General features: G+C 42.5%; 2 protein-coding genes across 2 annotated transcripts; one reads left to right on the top strand and one right to left on the bottom strand.

Annotated features, from left to right (window-relative positions):
* Positions 1–9,777: 9,777 nt before the first annotated feature.
* Positions 9,778–13,160, bottom strand: LOC141041882 (uncharacterized). The gene is made up of 6 exons (XM_073509446.1): positions 12,926–13,160; positions 12,129–12,284; positions 11,130–12,047; positions 10,841–10,989; positions 10,244–10,672; positions 9,778–10,131 (listed from the first exon to the last, which is right to left on the bottom strand). The coding sequence occupies exons 1-6, from the start codon at positions 13,158–13,160 to the stop codon at positions 9,778–9,780; spliced, it is 2,241 nt and encodes a 746-aa protein (XP_073365547.1).
* A 1,781-nt stretch (positions 13,161–14,941) lies between these two features.
* LOC109767516 (uncharacterized) lies at positions 14,942–19,479 on the top strand. Its single transcript, XM_073507622.1, has 3 exons — positions 14,942–15,083; positions 15,804–18,815; positions 19,094–19,479. The coding sequence occupies exon 2, from the start codon at positions 17,166–17,168 to the stop codon at positions 18,795–18,797; it is 1,632 nt and encodes a 543-aa protein (XP_073363723.1). The 5' UTR covers positions 14,942–15,083; positions 15,804–17,165; the 3' UTR covers positions 18,798–18,815; positions 19,094–19,479.
* Positions 19,480–27,043: the final 7,564 nt, after the last annotated feature.

Genomic DNA, 27,043 nt, shown 5'->3' with positions numbered 1-27,043 from the left:
CTTTGTACTAGTTTTTGAATTACTAAATTTTCCTCAAATTTCATCACTATTGTCTCATCCAAAAAATTATGCATCTAGAAATATTAGAAAAAACAAATGAAGGTAGTATGTATAAAGTATATTAGTATCCTTTTAGATGCATTTTAGTGTTTTTTGGTAACCTTTCATTTAAACATAACACACACGTTAATTATTATTTTTGCATATATATTAAAGGGCCAGGGTTATAGTTTCGCCCTGGCCCCCCCCGGAATATCAGGACCGGCCCTGCCCGAGATATGGGAGGACACGCTTGAGCAGGTCGACATCTTCTTGATGGGCATCGGCAGCGATGGTACCATCACCGAAGTCGGCAAGTACCTCCAGGAGAAGAACCCCAACACAAAGATCTATGGAGTTGAACCTGCCTGTGACGCCCCTGATTCAATCGTACAGTAATCATACACGCAAACGTGTACGATCAAAATCAGGAACTCACGGGAAGATATCACAACACAACTCTAAAAATAAAATAAGTCATACAAGCATCATAATACAAGCCAGGGGCCTCGAGGGCTCGAATACAAGTGCTCGATCATAGACGAGTCAGCGGAAGCAACAATATCTGAGTACAGACATAAGTTAAACAAGTTGCCATAAGATGGCTAGCACAAACTGGGATACAGATTGAAAGAGGCGCAGGCCTCCTGCCTGGGATCCTCCTAAACTACTCCTGGTCGTCGGCGGCCTGAACGTAGTAGTAGGCACCCTCGGTGTAGTAGGGGTCGTCGGCGACGGTGGCGTCCAGCTCCTGGGCTCCAGCATCTGGTTAAGTAAGTAAGGTGGCCTAGACATATAGCATGCCTTGCAAGATGATGGTAGTAGTATATTTTGTGCAGTCCTATATGAACTGTTTAAGTTATGGTAACTGGAGTGGTGGTAGACTTTGAGAACCTTTGCTAAGTCTGCATTATGTTATTGTACTGTTAAGAACCTATCTATCTTAAGTAATGCAGTGAAGAACTGTTTTATTTCTTTAGGTTGTTTTCCTGAAACTAGCAATGCTGTACTAGTCTATTTTTGGGCCTAAAACCATTATGTATACAATGTGGTCCTAGACTGGGCTGGTTTATTACTCCTGTGCCTACCTACCACTAACCCTTAGTAGTCCATAAAGCCCCCTTGGCAGAAGCCACAGTCAATCCCCCCACCCTTCTCCACCCCCAGCCGCCAAAGAAACCCTAGAATCTCAGGGAGAAATGGATCCTGGAGAGGTCATAGATGGAGAATCCCAGGGGAGCCAGGAGCAGAGATGCAAGAAGGAGGGTGAGAAGGCAACTTGCTGAGATGATCCTTCCAGCACGCAACCGCAAGGATATAGAGCAGTTCCTGGAGGCATTCCCCCTGGCTCGAACCCTAGTGATGATGATATCATCTACTCGACAAGAGGAGGGCAAATTTCCATCCTTTTCAGGTCACTAGGCAGAGGTGGACTAGGATTCTGTACCCATGATATTGCTGTTATGTTTCTGTGGTCCTAGATCTGTCTTTCTATCTATGTGATGTTTGAAGTTGGTGTAAGAATAATGTTGAATGAGCTATGTATGTGATGAATCAAGTTGTCTATGATGCAATGTATGAAGTTGGTGAAAGAAAAATGTTGAATGATCTATCTATGTGATGAATCAATCTGTCTATGATGCAATTTATGAGTGAATCTTTTATCTATATTTGTATGTATGAATGATTTGATCTGGTTATCTTGATGTTTTAGGTTTGATCTGTTAGGTTTTTGTCCTAGATGGCCAAATCTTGATGTTTTAGGTTTCATCTGTTAGGGTTTGGTCGACAAGTTGCCACCCAAAGTGACAAAATTTGGCCATATTAGGGTTTGGTCGACAAGTTGCCACCCAGAATGACCAAATTTAGCAACTTTACGGTTGGTCAACAAGTTGCCACCCAAAGTGACCAAATTTGGCCATATTAGGGTTTGGTCGACAAGTTGCCACCCACAAATGACCAAATTTGGCCACTTTAGGGTTGGTCAACAAGTTGCCACCCAAAGTGACCAAATTTGGCCATATTAGGGTTTGGTCGACAAGTTGCCACCCAAAGTGACCAAATTTGGCCACTTTAGGGTTGGTCGACAAGATGCCCCCACAAAGTGACCTAATCATATCAATCAATTATCAACAAAAGAAATCAATTCATCTACCTAACAATGATCAACATAAGAAATAATTTCATATGAAACAATTCATAACTTAGGTCATATCAAATCAAAATAGAGCTTGACAACATATAACTTAATTGTTCCAAGTAGTTGAAACACACACCATATAACTTAATTGTTCAAATCAAGACAAAGTTCACTGCAACTAACACAGATACCAAGCATGCCTAACAAGCATAGTTCAAGGCATAAAGCAGAGTTGAGTGCAACATATTCAATGGTTGCCACTGGCTGTGAAATACAAAGCAAATTTGCTTGGGGCATTCCTCTTCCTCTTCGAACCAACATCAGCTTGACCTGAGGTTGATGCTGCCCTTGGAGCATTGAAACCTCTTGCAACTCTTGATCTGGTGTTCTTTGCTGGAGATGATGCACTTGACCTGGTGTTGTTGGCTGGTGCTGAAGCAGGTGCTGGGTTCTTTCTCTTTCTTGATCCAGCTTTTGAGACTCCAGTACCAGTAGTGGTTGCCCTTGTTGAAGCCGTTGCTGGATTTCTGCCCCTAACTGGTCCTGAAGCTGCATTTGCTGAAGCTGGAGTGATATGTCTCCAACGTATCTATAATTTTTGATTGTTCCATGCTATATTATATTCTGTTTTGGACATTAATGGGCTTTATTATACACTTTTCTATTATTTTTGGGACTAACCTATTAACCGGAGGCCCAACCCAGAATTGCTGTTTTTTGCCTATTTCAGAGTTTCGCGGAAAAAGAATATCAAACGGAGTCCAAACGGAATGAAACCTTCGGGAACGTGATTTTCGGAACGAACGTGATCCAGAGGACTTGGACCCTACGTCAAGACATCAACCAGGAAGGCACGAGGTAGGGGGGCACGCCTAACCCCTAGGGCGCGCCCTCCACCCTCGTGGGCCCCACGTTGCTCCACCACCGTACTTCTTCCTCCTATATATACCTACGTACCCCCAAACTACCAGATACGGAGCCAAAACCTAATTTCACCGCCGCAACCTTTTGTACCCGTGAGATCCCATCTTGGGGTCTTTTCTGGAGCTCTGCCAGAGGGGGCATCGATCACGGAGGGCTTCTACATCAACACCATAGCCTCTCCGATGATGTGTGAGTAGTTTACCTCAGACCTTCGGGTCCATAGTTATTAGCTAGATGGCTTCTTCTCTCTTTTTGGATCTCAATACAATGTTCTCCCCCTCTCATGTGGAGATCTATTCGATGTAATCTTCTTTTATCTATGAACAAGTTTGTTGAGACCGATGAGTTGTGGGTTTATGATCAAGTTTATCTATGAACAACATTTGAATCTTCTCTGAATTCTTTTATGTATGATTGGTTATCTTTGCAAGTCTCTTCGAATTATCAGTTTGGTTTGGCCTACTAGATTGATCTTTCCTGCAATGGGAGAAGTGCTTAGCTTTGGGTTCAATCTTGCGGTGTCCTTTCCCAGTGACAGTAGGGGCAGCAAGGCACGTATTGTATTGTTGCCATCGAGGATAACAAGATGGGGTTTATATCATATTGCATGAGTTTATCCCTCTACATCATGTCATCTTGCTTAAAGCGTTACTCTGTTCTTTTGAACTTAATACTCTAGATGCATGCTGGATAGCGGTCGATGTGTGGAGTAATAGTAGTAGATGCAGGCAGGAGTCGGTCTACTTGTCTCGGACGTGATGCCTATATACATGATCATACCTAGATATTCTCATAACTATGCTCAATTCTGTCAAATGCTCAACAGTAATTTGTTCACCCACCGTAATACTTATGCTCTTGAGAGAAGCCACTAGTGAAACTTATGGCCCCCGGGTCTATTTTCCATCATACTAATTTCCCCACAACAAGCTATTTCTGGCGCCGTTTTTATATTGCTTTCTTTACTTTGCATCTTTATCATAAAAACACCAAAAATATTATCTTATCATATCTATCAGATCTCACTCTCGTAAGTCACCGTGAAGGGATTGACAACCCCTTTATTGCGTTGGTTGCGAGGATTTATTTGTTTGTGTAGGTGCGAGGGACTCGTGCGTGGCCTCCTACTGGATCGATACCTTGGTTCTCAAAAACCGAGGGAAATACTTACGCTACTTTGCTGCATCACCCTTTCCTCTTCAAGGGAAAACCAACGCAGTGCTCAAGAGGTAGCAAGAAGGATTTCTGGCGCCGTTGCCGGGGAGTCTACGCAAAAGTCAACATACCAAGTACCCATCACAAACCCTTATCTCCCGCATTACATTATTTGCCATTTGCCTCTCGTTTTCCTCTCCCCCACTTCACCCTTGCCGTTTTATTCGCCTCTCTCTTTCTTTTTGCTCCTTGCACTTTCTGCCGTTATGTCTGAAATTGGGGAAACTATTGTTGATATGGACAATAGTAATAACATGGAAAATTCTGATGCTCCTGCTGAAGAACCCCCTACCTTACATACAAAAAAATTCTGAATTGGTAGTGGTAATATTATTGGAAAAGGGGTTATTCAAGATTTCTTTACTTGTGTCGGTTCTTTGCCTTCTATGGGCAGTTCTATACTTCATAAAACTAGTAGTCTTGCGGATGCTATTGCCATGCTTGTAGTTGAACTTGAAAGGAAATTTATGCACATGCACCCTTGCATACAAAGGATTTTTCTAGAATTTTCTAATATTGAGCATTCTTCTGTTAAGCATGCCGCTACTATCTTGTTTGGCTCATGAGTTTAGATTTATAATAAAAGAGGCCAAAGAAATCTTTGCGCATTATAGGGTGGACGCTGGCCGTCCTCCCATAGAAACTATCTTATTTGATCAAGAGGAAATACTGCGTTTTCAATCTCTAGATTATGTTGCTTTTAATGAAAACATTTCAAAAAAGGTTCCTACCAATGTTCTAGTTGATAGAATTTCTGAACTTAATAATGATTTTGCTATTCGAAATGATGAGCTAGGATATTCTCTCGAGTATAGGCTCACAAAGTTCTGTCAAAAGAATGCTTATAATGATGAATTGGTTGTGCAATACGAAGGGCCGAAGGAGGAACCTATATCTCCTAAAGTTGATCTTGGGGACTTTTGTCCCATTAAATTTAGCCCTTTTGATTACTTTTGCTTGCCTCAAAGAAAACTTGCTGCTGAACGTAGAGAATACGAAATGATTTTTAATGATCTATCCTATTATTATGGCGATACCTAGATCTATCCTTGCTATTATGCCTAGCTAGGGGCGTTAAACGATAGCGCTTGTTGGGAGGCAACCCAATTTTATTTTTAGTTTTTTTGCTTTTTGCTTCTGTTTAGGAATAAATATTTGATCTAGCCTCTGGTTAGATGTGTTTTTATGTTTTAATTAGTGTTTGTGCCAAGTTTAACCTATAGGATCTTCTTGGATGATAGTTATTTGATCTTGCTGAAAATTGCAGAAACTTTCTATTCATGAAAATAATTGTTAAAAATCACCAGAACGTGATAAAATATTGATTCCAATTTCTGATGATCAATAAACAAATTGTCTAGGTCCTCCTATTTTGGCTGAATTTTTTGAGTTCCAGAAGTTTGCATTAGTTACAGATTACTACAGACTGTTCTGTTTTTGACAGATTCTGTTTTTCGTGTGTTGTTTGCTTATTTTGATGAATCTATGGCTAGTAAAATAGTTTATAAACCATAGAGAATTTGGAATACAGCAGGTTTAACACCAATATAAATAAATAATGAGTTCATTACAGTACCTTGAAGTGGTCTTTAGTTTTCTTTCGCTAACGGAGCTCACGAGATTTTCTGTTAAGTTTTGTGTTATGAAGTTTTCAAGTTTTGGGTGAAAGATTTGATGGATTATGGAACAAGGAGTGGCAAGAGCCTAAGCTTGGGGATGCCCATGGCACCCCAAGATAATCTAAGGACACCAAAAAGCCAAAGCTTGGGGATGCCCTGGAAGGCATCCCCTCTTTCGTCTACTTTCATCGGTAACTTTACTTGGAGCTATATTTTTATTCACCACATGATATGTGTTTTGCTTGGAGCGTCTTGTATTATTTGAGTCTTTGTTTTTTAGTTTACCACAATCATCCTTGCTGTACACAACTTTTGAGAGAGACACACTTGATTAGGAAATTATTAGAATACTCTATGTGCTTCACTTATATCTTTTGAGTTATATAGTTTTTGCTCTAGTGCTTCACTTATATCTTTTAGAGCACGGTGGTGATTTTGTTTTATAGAAACTATTGTTCTCTCATGCTTCACTTAGATTATTTTGAGAGTCCTACAAAACAGCATGGTTTTGCTTTGACAATGATAGGCATTCAAGATTAGTAATTTTTTTTCTTATGAGTGTGTTGAATACTATGAGAAGTTAGATGCTTGATAATTGTTTTGAGATATGAAGATGATGATATTAGAGTCAATGCTAGTTGAGTAGTTTTGAATTTGAGAAATACTTGTGTTAAAGTTTGTGATTCCCGTAGCATGCACGTATGGTGAACCGTTATGTGATGAAGTCGGAGCATGATTTATTTATTGATTGTCTTCCTTATGAGTGGCGGCCGGGGACGAGCGATGGTCTTTTTCTACCAATCTATCCCCCTAGGAGCATGCGCGTAATACTTTGCTTTGATAACTTGTAGATTTTTGCAATAAGTATATGAGTTCTTTATGACTAATGTTGAGTCCATGGATTATACGCACTTTTTCCCTTTCCACCATTGCTAGCCTCTCTAATACCGCGCACGTTTCGCCGGTATCATACACCCACCATATACCTTCCTCAAAACAGCCACCATACCTACCTATCATGGCATTTCCATAGCCAATCCGAGATATATTGCCATGCAACTTACCACCGTTCCATTTATTATGACACGCTCCATCATTGTCATATTGCTTCACATGATCATGTAGTTGACATCGTATTTGTGGCAAAGCCACCGTTCATAATTCTTTCATACATGTCACTCTTGATTCATTGCATATCCCGGTACACCACCGAAGGCATTCACATAGAGTCATATTTTGTTCTAAGTATTGAGTTGTAAGTAAATAAAAGTGTGATGATCATCATTTTTTAGAGCATTGTCCCAAGTGAGGAAAGGTTGATGGAGACTATGATTCCCCCACAAGTCGGGATGAGACTCCGGACGAAAAAAAAGAGGCCATAAAAAAGAGAGAAGAAAAGGCCCAAATAAAAAAATGAGAGAAAAAGAGAGAAGGGACAATGTTACTATCCTTTTACCACACTTGTGCTTCAAAGTAGCACCATGATCTTCATGATAGAGAGTCTCCTATGATATCACTTTCATATACTAGTGGGAAATTTCTTTCACTATAGAACTTGGCTTGTATATTCCAATGATGGGCTTCCTCAAAGTGCCCTAGGTCTTTGTGAGCAAGCGAGTTGGATGCACACCCACTTAGTTCCTTTTGTTGAGCTTTCATATACTTATAGCTCTAGTGCATCCGTTGCATGGCAATCCTTACTCACTCACATTGATATCTATTAATGGGCATCTCCATAGCCCGTTGATACGCCTAGTTGATGTGAGACTATCTTCTCCTTAGTTTTTGTCTTCTCCACAACCACCATTCTATTCCACATATGGTGCTATGTCCATGGCTCACGCTCATGTATTGCGTGAAGATTGAAAAGTTTGAAAACACTAAAAGTATGAAACAATTGCTTGGCTTATCATCGGGGTTGTGCATTATTTAAATATTTTGTGTGGTGAAGATGGAGCATAGCCAGACTATATGATTTTGTAGGGATAACTTTCTTTGGCCATGTTATTTTGAGAAGACATAATTGCTTAGTTAGTATGCTTGAAGTATTATTATTTTTATGTCAATATTAAACTTTTGTCTTGAATCTTTCGGGCCTGAATATTCATACCACAATTAAGAGAATTACATTGAAATTACGCCGAGTAGCATTCCACATCAAAAATTCTGTTTTTATCATTTACCTACTCGAGGACGAGCAGGAATTAAGCTTGGGGATGCTTGATACGTCTCCAACATATCTATAATTTTTGATTGTTCCATGCTATATTATATTATGTTTTGGACATTAATGGGCTTTATTATACACTTTTATATTATTTTTGGGACTAACCTATTAACCGGAGGCCCAACCCAGAATTGCTGTTTTTTGCCTATTACAGAGTTTCGCAGAAAAAGAATATCAAACGGAGTCCAAACGGAATGAAACCTTCGGGAACGTGATTTTCGGAACGAACGTGATCCAGAGGACTTGCACCCTACGTCAAGACATCAACCAGGAAGGCACGAGGTAGGGGGCGCGCCTACCCCCCTGGGCGCGCCCTCCACCCTTGTGGGCCCCAAGTTGCTCCACCGACGTACTTCTTCCTCCTATTTATACCTACGTACCCCCAAACTACCAGATACGGAGCCGAAAACCTAATTCCACCGCCGCAACCTTCTGTACCCATGAGATCCCATCTTGGGGCCTTTTCCGGAGCTCCGCCGGTGGGGGCATCAATCACGGAGGGCTTCTACATCAACACCATAGCCTCTCCGATGATGTGTGAGTAGTTTACCTCAGACCTTCGGGTCCATAGTTATTAGCTAGATGGCTTCTTCTCTCTTTTTGGATCTCAATACAATGTTCTCCCCCTCTCATGTGGAGATCTATTCGATGTAATCTTCTTTTGCGGTGTGTTTGTTGAGACCGATGAATTGTGGGTTTATGATCAAGTTTATCTATGAACAATATTTGAATCTTCTCTGAATTCTTTTATGTATGATTGGTTATCTTTGCAAGTCTCTTCGAATTATCAGTTTGGTTTGGCCTACTAGATTGATCTTTCCTGCAATGGGAGAAGTGCTTAGCTTTGGGTTCAATCTTGCGGTGTCCTTTCCCAGTGACAGTAGGGGCAGCAAGGCACGTATTGTATTGTTGCCATCGAGGATAACAAGATGGGGTTTATATCATATTGCATGAGTTTATCCCTCTACATCATGTCATCTTGCTTAAAGCGTTACTCTGTTCTTTTGAACTTAATACTCTAGATGCATGCTGGATAGCGGTCGATGTGTAGAGTAATAGTAGTAGATGCAGGCAGGAGTCGGTCTACTTGTCTCGGACGTGATGCCTATATACATGATCATACCTAGATATTCTCATGACTATGCTCAATTCTGTCAATTGCTCAACAGTAATTTGTTCACCCACCGTAATACTTATGCTCTTGAGAGAAGCCACTAGTGAAACCTATGGCCCCCGGGTCTATTTTCCATCATACTAATTTCCCGACAACAAGCTATTTCTGGCGCCGTTTTTATTTTGCTCTCTTTACTTTGCATCTTTATCATAAAAATACCAAAAATATTATCTTATCATATCTATCAGATCTCACTCTCGTAAGTGACCGTGAAGGGATTGACAACCCCTTTATTGCGTTGGTTGCGAGGATTTATTTGTTTTTGTAGGTTCAAGGGACTCGTGCGTGGCCTCCTACTGGATTGATACCTTGGTTCTCAAAAACTGAGGGAAATACTTACGCTACTTTGCTGCATCATCCTTTCCTCTTCAAGGGAAAACCAACGCAGTGCTCATTTCAAGAGGTAGCATGGAGCAGGACCTGAAGCTGGAGCAGAATTTCAAAGATGAATTGGCTTAGTTACCTGGTGATTGTTCTTCCTTGTCATAAACTTGGCCTTAAGCCTGTCTTCACAGAGTGTCCACATGTGGCCTTGCTTCCCACAGTTACTGCATGTTATTGTGCCCATCCTTGATGTATCGTTTGGAGCTGGCACTTCAAATTCACCCTTTCTCCTAGCTGTCTGCTTCTTGCCTTTCTTCTCCCTAAAAACTGGTGGTTCTATGTCAGGTGTGTTGGTGTTGGGCCAGAATTCAGGACCAGGGACAGGGTAGATGATGTGCTGGTATACAGTCTTATACATTTGCTTCTTAAAGAATGGATGCACATAATCTTCTGGGTGAACTTTTATCTTCTGCATTGCAGATATTGCATGTTGGCAAGGTGATCCAGTCATGTCCCATCTCCTGCAAGAGTGTCTCCCCTTCATCAAGCTTCACACAATATGTGTTCTCTCCACTATTTACTTGCCAGATATTGGGACCAGCCATGTTTGCTTCACAATATTTAGCCCACTTCTTGCTCTCTTCAAGCTTCTCCATGTAATGTGGGGTTATTTCCCACCTACAGCTCTCTGTTTTCTCTCTGATGCCCTGGTACTTAACCATTAGTTTGGTCCTCAACCCTTCAAACATGGTCTTAATTCGTTTGGACCTAACATCTAGAATCATTTTGTTGAAAACCTCACTAAGGTTCTTCACAACCAAGTCAGTCTTGCACACATGATCCATTGCATATCTAGCCCAACACTCCTTAGGGATGCCATTCAACCACATGTAGGCTGGTTCACATGCTGCTTTCAAACCTGCCATTCCTTCTTTGTGACCATGTTCAGTGAAGGAATAGCTAGCTTTGTCAACCCATTTCTTAAGTTCTTCTGCTCTAAAGCCAGCTGACTGGAAGTTGGCATATATGTGTCTAAGGCAATATCTTTTGGGGATTGAGGAAATACTTCATTAATTGCTTTAAAGAAGGCCATGTTGTTTGATTACATGAGCTAGTAATAAGATAACTATAGCAGCATGGCTATGTGCATAAGAATAATACAGAGTCAGAGAACATACCTTCTGTCTGTTAGACATGATGGTGTAGTTCCCAAACTGGTTGCTGGTGCCAATGCAGACTCTAAGTTGGTTTACAAACCAGGCCCAGCTAGGCCCATCCTCTTTGTCAACCACCTCAAAAGCAATTGGGAACACATTGTTGTTCCCATCTCTCCAGTTGCTGCCAATATCTGCTGGCCTGTGAATAACTTGTTGAAGCAACCATCAAGTCCTGCATAAACATAGATAGTTAGGGCCAAATTGCATAACTTGCTTAGATTTCAAACAGGATTACATCACTCATATTTACCTATGAAAGGCCTACAACCAGCAAGAAATCCATCTTTTGATGCCTGGAGGCAGTAGAACATGTCCGTGAAACTTGGTGTGGGGGCTGGGTTCAAAGGATCCTCAAAAGTTGTCACTATGCACCCGCTTCCAGGGTTTGTGTCAAGCACACATTGTAGGTAGTCCCTCAACCTCAGATATTGCTTTCTATGATCACCTTGCACAACATCAACAACCATCAGTCTTGCCCTATATGCCAAACTCCTAGGTACATGCATCCCAAACTTCTTCTTAGTATGTTTGAGAACTGTCTCTACATCAGCCTTTACATTTGATCTAACTATGTCCTCCACAACTTCTGCAACCCATTCTTCATTAACCTTTTTACTCTCTCCACAAGCTCCACAACTATGATCCATGTGACACTTCTTGATTGTGAATGTATCTCCATGGGCTACTTTGGATGCGGTCATGAAAAATTCACATCCATTCTTCCTCTCTTTGCACCAAACAATAACCCTTGATGGTTCATTCCTATGGTACCGAAAGTTTCTCAAAGTCCTAACATGAAAATTTCCCGCCTTTCTAAACTCATACACATTGGTAAAGCAAAGGTCCTTGCACAGCTGCTCATGTGCATCCGGTAGCTTTGGGTCATACCATTTCCTCTCTTTCTTCCTCTTCAATCTTCTCTTCCTTCCAGAAAGTAGTCTTGAAGCCTCTCCATCTGAGTCAGAAATTCCCACATCACCAGGGAAGCAGTATTCATCAGCTTCAGGTACAAAATCTTGAAACTTTGGGATCTCTGGCTGACTGTGAGCCCTGGAAGTATGACCTGGATTTGCTGCTGCTCTTCTCACATGCTTCAGTTTCTCAGGCCTGCCTTTTTCCACCACTCTCTCCTCTCCACTGTCAGCCTCTTTCTCCTCCTGCCAAAACTCTGAAACATCACTGACACCTTCAAACTATGGTCTGTCTTCTACACCATCTGTTTATTCTTCATTTCCAACATTTTCTTCACCTCTCTTCCAAGCCTTGTAAGACATCGTTATCCCTCTATAGTCACCCCTATCAATCTCAAAGTCCGAGGATGATTTATCAATATCATCATCCTCTTCACCACCAGCCTGTCCATCATCCTCTTCACCACCAGCCTGTCCATCATCTCCACCATGAGCTTCTGAAATGTTCAAGTTACAACTCTGTTGTGTGTTCAAATTAACTTCAAGAGGGTGGACCACTCCATCTTGTGACAGACTTAACACAAAACCAGGACCCCCCCACTGGACTGCCTATTGGAATTTGTTCTTCACAAACATTGTGAGTGTCGGTGTCAAAACCGGCGGATCTCGGGTAGGGGGTCCCGAACTGTGCGTCTAAGGTCGATGGTTACAGGAGACGGGGGACACGATGTTTACCCAGGTTCGGGCCCTCTCTATGGAGGTAATACCCTACTTCCTGCTTGATTGATCTTGATGAATATGAGTATTACAAGAGTTGATCTACCACGAGATCGTAATGGCTAAACCCTAGAAGTCTAGCCTGTATGACTATGGTAATGAGTATATCCTTTCCGGACTACACTCTCCGGTTTATATAGACACCGGGGGGATCTAGGGTTACATAGAGTCGGTTACATAAGAAGGAATCTTCATAGTTGGTCGCCAAGCTTGCCTTCCACGCCAAGGGGAGTCCTATCCGGATACGGGTACATTCTTCGGCCTTCATGTCTTCACAGCCCATCAGTCCGGCCCATTGATAATAGGCCGGACGCCCGAGGACCCCTTAGTCCAGGACTCCCTCAGTGAGCCCTGTTACATTCAACATCTCTATCTTCATTTGCCTTGGCCACAATGATATTCAGCACTATGAAATCAGAGTGGTCTATCATTTCTTCAATTGCATCTTGACTGTCCAGAAGCAATAAACCTTCCTCTCCAATCCCTTGTTCTTTTACCCAGTACATGTAGTCATCTGACCCATAGCCTTCAGTTTCAGTAAGTGCTATCAAGTTAAGAAAAGTGATGTCTGAAACAGAGAACCACCTTTCCATGTTATCTCTTCCCTGGAAATGCAGCCTCACCTCCCAAATTTCATCATCCAGCCTGCATTACATAATTGTTATTTGAAAAGCCTAACTAAGTGTTTTTGCTACAAAATTCAGTGCACACTAACTATAAAGTACAGTAAGGAATCTGAATCCAACAAATGCTTCTCTGAATCCACCATGCAATTCTACTAAATCTAACTAATCCTTCAGTGCAAAATGATACAAGTGCATCCAAAACATGCCACAGAGTGTTTCCTCAACTTTGATTCAATGCATGTTCATGTTCTAAGATGAATCACAGCAGCATCAAATTAGGGTTTGGTCAAAAAACTAACTAAATTATGCTCTGTTTTTTGAACTAACAAGCAGAAATGCAGAAACTGTTCAAGGAGATCATCAAGAGAAGAAAAATATACTTACTCCACCCCTCCAAATGCAGAAGCCCAGTGATGGGAGTTGGTCGGATCCGCCTGCACAGTGCCAGCAAGAGACCTCACCGCTCTGTACTCAAGCGAGAACTGCAATCCTCAGGCGACGGTGGTGCAGCTTGTGGCGTAGGAGCCTGCGTCAGAGGTGCAGCCTGTGGTGTACGCTGCTGCGGCGGCGGCGCCGGTTGGGTTGCGAAGCTACCGCTCCCCAGCCAGTTGTCAACCTCTGAGTACTCTCCGTCTCCATCCCCCCTTCCACCTCCACCCGTTGAATGGCCACCATCGACTGGTTTCGCCGCCGCCAACGCAATCGGCTAGGTCGGAGAGGGAGGCGCGCGCGCGGGAGAGAGAGAGAGAGAGAGAGAGAGAGAGAGAGAGAGAGAGAGAGAGAGAGAGAGAGAGAGAGATAGAGAGAGAGAGAGGAACAGAGGAACGGTCGGATCCGTCTTGACCTGTTCGGGACGGCTCGTGCGCCCTAACGGCCATCACCCGCGCGCCGTGAGCCCTGTGGCCGACAAAACCCTGACGGGCAGGCCCCACATGTCATAACCCCACTTAAAACGTAGCCGTTCGGCCACTTGGGTCTTTTGGAACAGCCCACCACTTTAGTGGTAGTTTTTTGAAAAATTAAAAAAAGCGGTAGTTTTTTGGAACGGTAGCCCGTAATATGGTAGATTTTTGCTATTCACTCTTTTTTTGGCATCTCAATAAGAACATCTTTGTTTTAGTCCATGAGTTCTTTCATGCGGCAACTTTTTTTTCCTGTGAGCTATAAATAAATGTCAAATATTATCAACCTAAGCAACTTATTTACTCCTCTGTCGCAAATTAACTGATAGACAAATGGCAACCATACTGTATAGATTTCACTTTTAACCTATTGGTTGATGTTATTATTGTTGGCCTATAAGTAACTTAGTTCTGTTTCATCAGTCAATCGACTGACAGGCCCCACCCTGCTTTATTCAAAGAAAAAGATAAAGATAAAGAGGAAGAATCAGACAGCTCAATCTTTCTTCTTTTAATCGGTTCAAGCCTCAAGCAAAGAACCATCTTCAGATGCTTGCTTTGGCCAGAACCAGAACTAAAGCCAAAGACCAAACACAAGCATACCTCTTTAATTGCTTCTTCTGCAACCTCAAGAAAGTCTCCATTCATCCATTGTATTGTTCCTCCTTGGTCTCGCCACAGGATTGTGCCAGCCAGCCTACTTTCCGATTAAGGTACTGTCAAGACTATTAGTACGGTTCTTGTGCTGCATATATAATTTCTCTTCTAAATTGCTTGCAGTTTCTTTTCTTTCCAAAATCTCATCATTTTTATATTTTAGGGAATCATGCATCGACTAAAAATTACTCTCTTCTGGTAACTAGCAGCAGGTGGGAGCTGCAAATTGATTCATCTGGAGGTGCAGATTGATCAATGGGTTAGATTTGTGGATCTTCTTGTCTCTGCAAGGCTTTCATTCAAACATTACTAAGTCATCATGCCTCGACAGGTATTAATTTGTCTGCGTACACAAGAATGCATGCATGCAGTTCTCACAATGTAGTCTACAGTAGTATTATTACTTTCTTCTACGTTATACTCCCTCCGTTCTAAATTACTCGTCGTAGAAATGGATGTATCTAGAACTAATATACATCTAGATACATCCACACCTGCGACAAGTAATTCGGAACGGAGGGAGTATATGTCAGAGATGGTTGTCTTAATTAGTTGGTCCTTGAATAAAATTGTGATACATTCAAGATTCTCAGAGTGTTCTCCAAGGATCAAGCAACGGTGGCTTAATGTTAGCACACACACAAATAGAGGATGCAATTCTTGCTGAAATTAATTAACCCTGTAATTCTTTAGGCTTAATATTTATTACAAGAGTGGACAAGCCTCCCCTCCACTCTTTTAATATTTATTAAAAGAGGCCACTGCTCTGGTCTCTGCCGCTGCCTGACCCCTCCACCAAAACACACCATAAGTCCACAACACACTGGTGATGACCTGCCGCTGCCTGCAGTGACCGACGGTACCATGCAATTAACACACAGACACTCAAACTATGGTCTGCTTACTGTGAGCCTACATGATCGAGTGCCCATCCATATAATTAGTGTTGTGTTGATCCTATAATGACAATAATAACGCATAGACACTGAAAGTTACTATACGAAAAATGCTAAATTGAGTTACATCTACTAATTCCCATCAACTAATGCAGAGGATTGGTCCGGAGACCGTCGAAGAAGCGGTGCACCAGATAATCCCTTATCTAGAGGATATGAGCAGTACTGCACACAAGGCCATCTATTATGATGGATGGCGTGGGTTGTCTGCTTCGGCGGTGCTTAGAGCCATTGCTCAAGACCCTCCGCCATCTCTGTTGAAGAAATTCAACAAGATTGTCCACGTCGATTGCTCGAGGTGGAAAAGCCGAAGAGCACTCCAAAGGACAATCGCACAAGAACTGAAGCTTCCTCAGCGGGTAATGGATATTTTTGATAGGCAAGATGAAGAAGATAATTTCAGTGGGATAGATTAAGGCTCAAGAGCTGAAATAGTATTTATTGGGAAAGAGATCCATCAAGTCCTTACAAGTCACAGATGTTTAGTGATTTTTCATAATGGAAGCAATGATATGGTTAATTTAAATGCTTCTGGCATTCTTCAAGGAGATTTTTTTGATACTAAGGTATTGTGGACATTTCGAGGAAGGTTTCGGCTCAGCCCAGGAATTAGTGAGAAGGCGGATGATTCCCATCTTTTTATTTGTTCTGAGAATCTTGGTTACAAGTGGAATCTTTTGCTTAAAGAAGAGGCTAGAGAAATTGATGGGTACACAGATAAGCTTGGCGAAACAGTTGAAGAGTGTTGCTTGTATCTGCTAGCATTAAATTCTCAGGGAGGCAATATCATGGACTACAATTGGGCCACTCATGCTTCGAGCTATTGGGTTTGTGATGAGATTATACAGGGAGGTCAGGGTGATGAATCATGGGAGGTTGCAGCTGCTCTGCATAAACAGATAAATACAGAGGATTATTCATCCAATACACTGCCCTCTTTTGGTCATGAACTGAAGAATCCTCCAAAACGGTGGGTATTGTCCAAGGAAAACTCTGTTGTGCCTCCAGAGTCAACATCATTTTTCCTTGCCGCAGTTGCAAGCGAGTCGGATCCTCCATTAAGACCATTACCTAATGCCATGTTTCATCAATCGAATAAACTTCGTGTGCTCAAGTTATGCCGCTGCACCTTCAATTTTTCCTCTCCTCCTTTTCATTGTTGCCACAAGTTAAGATTCCTTGGATTAGATAGTTGCCAGGATCTACAACCAGAACAAGACAAGAAGCAAGATAGACAAACAATGGATATTTTTAAGAGCCTATGGGTGATAGACATATGCAATACAGATTGGGATCTGCCTGCATCACCAGAGATAATAGAGAAGATGGCTGCAAACATTAGGGAGGTACATATAAAGAAAGGAAGGATTTGGTGCCACAGTTTTGCATGGCGACAATTGCATAACCTTCACAAGCTTTGAGTAATTGAGCCTACAAGCCCTTGGCAGACAGGCGAAATGGATGAATTCACAGACATGGTTAAGTTGGAGTTCCTTGACTTGGCTGGGGATAGTACAATTCAAGTTTTGCCAAGTATGTCAGGGGCAACTAGTCTCAAGATTTTGGTTCTTGATGGTTGTGTTGGATTGGAACATGTTGGCCCTGAAGGACTGCCGCCCTCACTTGAATCCTTCAGCTTGGATGCACGTGCCAGAGAGGATCATAAAAAGGAGGCCAAAATCACTCGTATCTCTTTGGCTGGTTGTGCAAGATTGGTGAACTTCAGATTGTGTGGATCACTTCCAAATCTTGAGGACCTAGATCTATCAGGCACATTGGTCAAAACACTAGACCTCAAAGATCAGATGGTGCAGGCTCGAAGACTCCAAAAAATTATTCTACGGGGATGTATGCAGCTCCTTTCCATTCTATGGCCAGAAAATGGTATGCCAAAAGATACAATTTTACGTATTGATTCTTCACTCTGCCGTGTTCAAGCAGAACTTCATCAAGCATATGCTACTATAATGGACATAAGGTTTCTTCAGACCTTGGTATTAGAGAGTAATGTTGACTTCTGTTGGAAGAGTACTAGGTTCCATTTGAAGCTATGTGTCCCAGCTTGTAGCAACAAAGTTGAGGATCAAAGCAATAAGAAGAACACGGCCATTGGTAGTAGCGCACCGCAGATAATGGGTCCTCCTCAGCCCAAGTTATTATTACCCAATGCTTACATCACGTACATGGATGTCGCTGTTGACAACATGACTGTTGATGATGGCTATAATAGTGCATCGCAGTTTCAGCCGCTGGGCTCCCATGTGGAGATTAGTGATGGAATTAGTTTCACAGGAGTGGTGAGCACACGAGTAATGAAGGCTATCATCTTTGCAATGAACAAGACCAAGTCATTGCATGTGCATGACAATTCTTCCGTCACCACTGTCATCCCTGGACATATGGTGTCCATAGAAAGTAATGTACTTACATGGAATCTGAAATCTTGTCACGTGGTGAGATGCCCCAAGATGCGTACGGTCTTCAATATTGATTGGAGGTATTACTACTTTGAAGAACTAGTTGAGTTTTGGGCGGCTGATCTCCTATCAGCCCATTGCATTTGGAGCAAACAAAGGGTGTCGGATTTTCAAGACAATCGTTCCTTTGCGAAACTGGAGAGCATACACCTGTTCTCCTGCCCGAGGCTCACGTTTGTCCTCCGGTGGTCCAGGTTATACATCTTGAGAAGCTTGGAGATCCTCCACATCACCTTCTGTGGTGATCTAAAGCAGGTGTTCCCGGTGGAGCCAGAGATTCTGGCAAGAATAGCTACAAGCCAGTGTAAAGGTGCACTGGAGTTCCCAAACCTGAAGCATATATACTTGCATCAGCTCTTCAAGCTGCAACAGATATGCGAGGCCAAGATGTTTTCTCCCAAGCTTGAGACCATCAAGGTTAGGGGATGCTGGGCTCTCAGGCGCCTCCCGGCTGTCGGTCGAGACAACCGTCCCGTCGTGGACTGCGAGAAGGACTGGTGGGAGAAGTTAGAGTGGGACGGGCTGGAAACCGGCCACGACCCTTCCCTCTTCAAGCCTCGCCACTCTGCGTATTACAAGAAGCCCCTGCCTAGAGGCTCAGTTCTGTGGTGAGCTGAACAAGCTGTTCAGGTACGCATCCGCAAGTCTTTCCTTTGTTTTTTATCTATCTGTTGTATTTTTTTGGTAACAATTGCAGACACACCTTGTGCATTTGTGCTATGTAATATCCGAATAACAACCGTGAATATAATACATACACACATTTGTCGAGAAAGCAACAGTCTAGCCAATCCTGCTCCTGTATGTGTATGTGTATGTGTGTATAGCAAGCAAGCAAATTGTTTGATCTACTCCTTTATGCATTCGGTGATCAATTCATCTGTTTTGGCATTCCGTGTGTTGTGTAGGTTTGATGGATGTATGGCGGCAGAGCCTACAACGATGGCCGGCGTCTTGCTGCTTTCCACCCTTCACACTGCAAGCGCAAGCCAAATCGGGTGTGTTGTTTCCGAAGATGGTGTTTCCTTCCTCAAGAATAAAGTGGTGCTAGCTAGCTTGCTTGCTTGCTTGATGCCGCACATGCATGCTTAGTCGTTTTGTGTGTCTGTCCGTTCTCAAGACTTATGATTCATTGTTGGTGTGGTTTGTTTTCTGCTCATGTGTGTGCTGAGTTTGCAATGTGTGTTGTCATTCTGATTCAGTACAGCAGAATGCATGTGTATGCTTGACTGAGAATGCATGGCTTGGTGTGATGTACATGGAATGGATTATATATCAACTGAGTATTTATTTATTTGGTTCCATTACCTAGAGATTAATCTCAATCTCCTTTCCTTGCAATCCATCTCCGTCTTCCTATTTTCACAGATAATCTGCATCTTTCATAATCCTGATCGCTGTACCGGATCGCTAGCCTAGCTCGTTCTTAACCTGATTGCTAGCGCCTAGTATGCATCTCCTGCTCCTGCTATTAATGATCCAATATTGGGTCTCCATAGTACCGATAATTGGTTGATAATTGATCAATTCCTCAACATTGTTTGACCTATATTATATTATACGAGATTCTTCTTTTTGTGTGTTGGACCGACCGACGTGATAAGCGATAAGATTTTATTGAGTTTGTCCAGCAGATTTGTAACTTTGTACTAGTTTTTGAATTACTAAATTTTCCTCAAATTTCATCACTATTGTCACTCTTGTTGAGTTCTTTTACAGTACCCACTAGTAGAAAAAGAGGCTTCCATACGCCCCCATTAGTCCCCAAAACAATCGAATCGCGACCAAAGGGGCCTTTAGTCGCGGTTCGGGAGGAGACCCGCGACCAACTATCTGGGCCCAGCGCGCTCGGTCGACAGCTGGCGGACGGGAGGGGCTTTAGTCCCAGTTGGCCTGGCCAACCGGGACTAAAGGTCCCCGAAGGCCTTTAGTCGCGGTTGGCCAGGCCAACCGGGACTAAAGGCCCATCCAGCTGGCGGACGGGAGGGGCTTTAGTCCCGGTTGGCCTGGCCAACCGGGACTAAAGGTCCCCGAAGGCCTTTAGTCGCGGTTGGCCAGGCCAACCGGGACTAAAGGCCCATCCCTATATATAGGACTCAGCTCACTTCACTTCACTCAGCTCACTTCACAATTTTCAGAAGGGGGTGGTGGGTTTGCTTTTGGTTCCTCCTATGCACACAAGGTGTTCGATGAAATGCCCGAGAGCCTGAAACAAACATGATATGAAGTGTCCGAGCCACACTTGAGCTTTCTCATTTATTTTTCCTCCGCGATCGCGGTTAGCAACTTGAACCTTTCATGTGTCATTGATAAAATATGCATGTGTGTAGTTCATTGTTTAATTTGTATTATTTCTAGCTAGTTAGTTTAACAAATGCATGATGGTTAATTATATACTTTATATAATAATAATGCAGATGCATCGGCAATGGATGTACGGTCCCCGACTCTCCGGCGAGTTCACTACGGGTTTGAAAGATTTCCTCGTAGTGGCAAATGCGAACAAGCAGCAAGGTTTTATTATCTGTCCATGTGCTGTCTGTAAGAATCAGAAGGGTTACTCCTCCTCAAGAGACGTTCACATGCACCTGCTTCGGCACGGTTTCATGCCAAGCTATAATTGTTGGACCAAGCATGGAGAAAGAGGGGTTAGAATGGAAGAAGATGAAGAAGGGGATGATATCGATGACAACTATCATGATCATTTCGGTGATACTTTCATGGAGGATGATGCTGAAGGTGGGGAAGGGTTAGGTGAAGGTGAAGAAGAGGCACATGATGAGCCCGCTGATGATCTTGGTCGGACCATTGCTGATGCATGGAGACGCTGCGAAACTGACAAGGATAGGGAGAATTTGGATCGCATGTTAGAGGATCACAAAAAGTCGTTGTATCCAGGATGCGATAATAGTCTGAAAAAGCTGGGCTGCACACTGGATTTGCTAAAATGGAAGGCACAGGAAGGTGTAGGTGACTCATCATTTGAAAATTTGCTGAAAATGTTGAAGAATATGTTTCCGAAGAATAACGAGTTGCCCGCCAGTACGTACGAAGCAAAGAAGGTTGTCTGCCCTCTAGGTTTAGAGGTTCTGAAGATACATGCATGCATTAACGACTGCATCCTCTACCGCGGTGAATACGAGAATTTGAATGAATGCCCTGTATGCACTGCATTGCGTTATAAGATCAGAGGCGATGACCCTGGTGACGATGTTGAGGGCGAGAAACCCAGGAAGAGGGTTCCCGCCAAGGTGATGTGGTATGCTCCTATAATACCACGGTTGAAACGTCTGTTCATGAACAAAAAGCATGCCAAGTCGTTGCGATGGCACAAAGAGGACCGTAAGTCCGACGGGGAGTTGAGACACCCCGCTGATGGAACGCAATGGAGAAAGATCGACAGAGTGTTCAAAGATTTTGCAGCTGACGCAAGGAACATAAGATTTGGTCTAAGTACTGATGGCATGAATCCTTTTGGCGAGCAGAGCTCCAGCCATAGCACCTGGCCCGTGACTCTATGCATCTACAACCTTCCTCCTTGGTTGTGCATGAAGCGGAAGTTCATTATGATGCCAGTGCTCATCCAAGGTCCAAAGCAACCCGGGAACGACATCGATGTGTACCTAAGGCCATTAGTTGATGAACTTTTACAGTTGTGGGCCAGACCTGGTGTACGTGTCTGGGATGAGCACAAAGGAGAGGAATTTGACCTACGAGCGTTGCTTTTTGTAACCATCAACGATTGGCCTGCTCTCAGTAACCTTTCAGGACAGACAAATAAGGGATACAATGCATGCACGCACTGCTTACATGAGACTGAAAGTGTACGTTTGGTTAATTGTAAGAAGAACGTGTACCTGGGTCATCGTCGATTTCTTCCCCGAAATCATAACGTAAGAAAGAAAGGCAAGCATTTCAACGGCAAGGCAGATCACCGGCCGAAGCCTGCGGAACGTACTGGTGCTGAGATATTTGATATGGTCAAGGATTTGAAAGTCATCTTTGGAAAGGGTCCTGGCGGACAATCAGTTCCGCGGGGAGTTGACGGGCACGCACCCATGTGGAAGAAGAAATCTATATTTTGGGAGCTAGAATATTGGAAAGTCCTAGATGTCCGCTCTGCAATCGACGTGATGCATGTTATGAAGAATATTTGCGTGAACCTGCTAAGCTTCTTGGGCGTGTATGGGAAGACAAATGATACAAAGGAAGCACGGCAGGACCAGCAACTTTTGAAAGACCCAGATGACCGGCATCCGGAATGGTTTCAAGGTCGTGCCAGCTACGCTCTTACCAAAGAAGAGAAGGTCATTTTTTTGAATGCCTGAGCAGTATGAAGGTCCCGTCTGGCTTCTCGTCGAATATAAAGGGAATAATAAACATGGCGGAGAAAAAGTTCCAAAACCTGAAGTCTCACGACTGCCACGTGATTATGACGCAATTGCTTCCGATTGCTTTGAGGGGGCTCCTACCGGAAAATGTTCGAGTAGCCATTGTGAAGCTATGTGCATTCCTCAATGCAATCTCTCAGAAGGTAATCAATCCAGAAGATCTACCACGGTTACAGAACGATGTGGTCCAATGCCTTGTCAGTTTCGAGTTGGTGTTCCCACCATCCTTCTTCGATATTATGACGCACCTCCTGGTCCACCTAGTCGAAGAGATTTCCATTCTCGGTCCTGTATTTCTACACAATATGTTCCCCTTTGAGAGGTTCATGGGAGTATTAAAGAAATATGTTCGTAACCGTGCTAGGCCAGAAGGAAGCATCGTCAAGGGCTATGGAAATGAGGAGGTAATTGAGTTCTGTATTGACTATGTTCCTGACCTTAAGCCGATTGGTATTCCTCAATCGCGGCACGAGGGGAGACTAAGTGGAAAAGGCAAGATCGGAAGGAAATCCACGATATGTATGGACGGTCATTCTATGACTGAAGCACACCACACAGTTCTGCAAAATTCCAGCTTTGTGGCTCCGTACTTCGAGCAACACAAGAATATTTTACGCTCGGACAACCCGGGGAAGCCTGAATCCTGGATTAGAAAGGCCCACATGGAGACTTTCGGCAGTTGGTTGCGAAAACATTTAATGAATGACAATGATGTTGGAGATCAACTGTACATGTTGGCCAAGAAACCATCTTCGACTATAACGATTTTCCAAGGGTACGAGATAAATGGGAATACATTTTACACCATCGCCCAAGATAAAAAGAGCACCAACCAAAACAGTGGTGTCCGCTTTGATGCAGCAACCGAGAATGGGCGAAAGGTCACATATTATGGTTACATAGAGGAGATATGGGAACTTGACTATGGACCCTCCTTTAAGGTCCCTTTGTTCCGGTGCAAATGGTTCAAGCTAACAGGAGGTGGGGTAAAGGTGGACGAGCAATTAGGAATGACAATGGTGGATTTCAACAATCTTGGTTACCTTGACGAACCATTCGTCCTTGCCAAGATGTCGCTCAGGTTTTTTATTTGAAGGACATGAGTAGCAAACCGAGGAAACGGAAAGATAAGAAAACGATCAGTACATCATGTGATGATCCAAAGCGCCACATTGTTCTTTCAGGGAAAAGAAACATCGTGGGAGTGGAGGACAAGACAGACATGTCAGAAGATTATAATATGTTTGGTGAAATTCCGCCCTTCAAAGTGAACACTGACCCAAGCATTAAGTTAAATGATGAGGATGCTCCATGGATACGGCACAATCGTAAGCAAGCAGGGACACAAGGGAAGAATTGATATGTAATAATTTATTGTACCAAACTTTGTATTTGGTCGATGAACTGAATGATGTATCAAACCTTTTGCCAAACCTTCAAGGGATTGTAAAATGAATTAGTTTTATTTTTCTGATTTTTTTGATATATAATTGTATTTTTAAGATTTTAAAATGCATTAGTTTTATTTTTCTGATTTTTTTGATATATTATTTGTATTTTTAAGAATTTAAAATGAATTAGTTTTATTTTCTGATTTTTTTGATATATAATTGTATTTTTAAGATTTTAAAATGAATTAGAAACAAAATAATATAAACTTTAATAAAATATATAAGTACAAACAAAATAAATTAATTTTAATAACATAAATAAAATTGATTCAACTAAAATTATCGAAGTATTTTCTGTTCAAAATCATTGAAAGCTAAAAGAATTTTCATAAAGAACTTTTTTTGTTAGAAACTTTAATAGCAAAAATAATTATCATAAAGTAAAATAAATAAGTAATTAGAAACAAAATAAAATAACATAAAAAAGTTTTTTGTTGTAAGTAGAAACAAAACAAAATAAATAAAGCAAAAAAGAAAACAAAAAACAGGCAAAAAATAAAAAATATGCCTCCTACTGGGCCACCACGACCTGAATACGACTAGAAACCCATCAATGGGCCAGGATTCAGGCCCGCAGAAGGCCCAGTAGGCCCACAAGCACATAGTGACAGAATAGGCCCGTAAGCCTGCATTTGAGAGGAGCTCGAAGTGGTGAGCGCAGCCGCGCTTATAAACCACTGTCGAAGCCTCTCGGCTAGCGAGGTGGGACTAAACATCCCACCGCACCGCGTCAGTTCCAGCACAATGCCTTTAGTCCCGGTTGTGGAGGCGGACCGCGACTAAAGGGTACCCTTTAGTCGCGGTTGTTGTCCCCAACCGCGACTAAAGGGTCTTTCTGCGCGGGAACGAAAGCGGCGCCAAAACCCTTTAGTCCCGGTTGGGGAGGCGGACCGCGACTAAAGGTACCCTTTAGTCGCGGTTGGTGTGGCCAACCGCGACTAAAGGGTACCTTTAGTCGCGGTCCGCCTCCCCAACCGGGACTAAAGGTTCATCTATAAATACTGCACTTAGCAGTTTCCGCCACTTCCCATTCTTCCTCTCTCGACGCCGAAGCCCTGCGCCGACGCCGAAGCCCTGCGCGCCGCCGCCCCCGTCCCCAGTGAGCGCCGCCGCCGCCCGTGCCCTGCCCTTGCCCGCCGCCCGACGCCCTGCCGCCCGCCGCCCGACGCCCTGCCGCCCGCTGCCCCTGCCTGCCGTCCTCCGCGCGCCGGCAGAAGAAGAAGAAGGAAGAAGAAAAAGGAAGAAGAAGAAGAAAGAAAAAGGAAAAAGGAAGAAGAAGAAAGAAGGAAGAAGAAAACAAAAGAAAAACAGAAGAAAAACAAGAAAAAGGAAGAAAAAAGGAAAAAGGAAGAAAAAAAAGAAAACAAAAGAAAAAGGAAGAAGAAAGAAAAAAGAAAACAAAAGAAAACACAAGAAAAACAAACAGAAGAAAAAAACAGAAGAAAAAAGGAAAAAGGAAGAAAGGAAGAAAAAAACAGAAGAAAAACAAAGGAAGAAGAAAAAAAGAAAGAAGAAAAAAAGGAAGAAGAAAAACAAAGGAGGAAGAAAAAAAAGGATGAAGAAAAACAAAGGAAGAAGAAAAACAAAGGAAGAAGAAAAACAAAGGAAGAAGAAAAAAAGAAAGAAGAAAAAAAGAAAGAAGAAAAACAAAGGAGGAAGAAAAAAAAGGAAGAAGAAAAACAAAGGAAGAAGAAAAACAAAGGAGGAAGAAAAAAAAGGAACAAGAAAAAAAGAAAGAAGAAAGAAAGAAGAAAAAGGAAGAAGAAAAAAAGGAAGAAGAAAAAAAGAAAGAAGAAAGAAAGAAGAAAGAAAAAGGAAGAAGAAAAAAAGAAGAAAGAAAAAGGAAGAAGAAAAAAATGAAAACCAAAAGAAAGAAAAAGGAAGAAGAAAAAAAGGAGAAGAAAGGAAGAAGAAAGGAAGAAGAAGAAAGAAAGAAAAAAGAAAAAGGAAGAAGAAGAAAGAAAGAAGAAAGAGGAAGAAGAAAGGAAGAAGAAAAAAAGAACTTTTACTTAAAGAATCTTATTTTTTAATTCCTCCTCCTCTATGTCCCCTTAATCTTATTTTTTAATTCCTTTATACTTAAAGAATTTTTACTACATGCAGGAGTGACATATGGCGGACGATAGAGCCGAGCCGCTTAGGGATCTGGAGGCTGAACGTTATTTAATGGGCATCATCAACAACGAGATTCCTTATGTGCCGGGCTCAGAATATGAGCAACAAGAGGATGTAGTCTCTTCTTTTCTGAACCTTGACGGTGGAACAGAGATTGTCGATGATCAAGAAGGTGAAGGAACGGACATTGTCGACGGAGGTCAACCGTCAACAACCGACGATCTCGAATTGCAAGTAGCAACCACCTCCGGCGAGGTATATATATACATTGAGCCTCTCGTGATACAAACTTACTGAAATGTGAATACATATGTATTAACGCGCGCGACTCTCTTTCTATTTTTAGCCCTCTGGATCGAGTACGACAAAGCGTGGCAAATCCAAGGCGATGAAAACAGGAGAAACATATGCCATTGAGTTTGTCAGTGAAACCGGCAAGCCCCTACAGCACACCTCAAAGTTTATCAAGCAATGCGGAGTCGTTGTTAGAGACAACGTACCGATCACCGTCCAGGAATGGAAGGAGCCAAAGAAGGCATGTCTTGGTTTCAGTTTTGTCGACAAGAGAACGAAAAAGGATTGCTGGAGAAAGCTTATGGAACATTTCATTCTACCTCCGGAATACAACAAGGTCGATGAATTCGGTAACGAGGTTCCGGGTGGACGTCAGAGGAGGAGGCTAGTTAAAGAGTTCGCTCTTCAGAAGATGGGCGAAGCATTCCGGAACTTCAAGAAAAATTTAACCCGTGACTATGTCAACAAGGGCAAGACTCCGGATTTCAATGGACAACATGAGAAACTGAAAGATGATTGGCCAGAATTTGTGAGGCAAAAGCAATCGGAGCATTTCAAGGAAATATCGAAAAAAAATAAGGATAATGCGAGTAAGAAAAAGTTCCAT

Source organism: Aegilops tauschii, chromosome 2 (assembly GCF_002575655.3).
Source record: "Aegilops tauschii subsp. strangulata cultivar AL8/78 chromosome 2, Aet v6.0, whole genome shotgun sequence".
Lineage (NCBI taxonomy): Eukaryota > Viridiplantae > Streptophyta > Magnoliopsida > Poales > Poaceae > Aegilops > Aegilops tauschii.
Note: the sequence above shows the minus strand (reverse complement) of the source record. Positions and strands in the feature narration are given on the sequence as shown.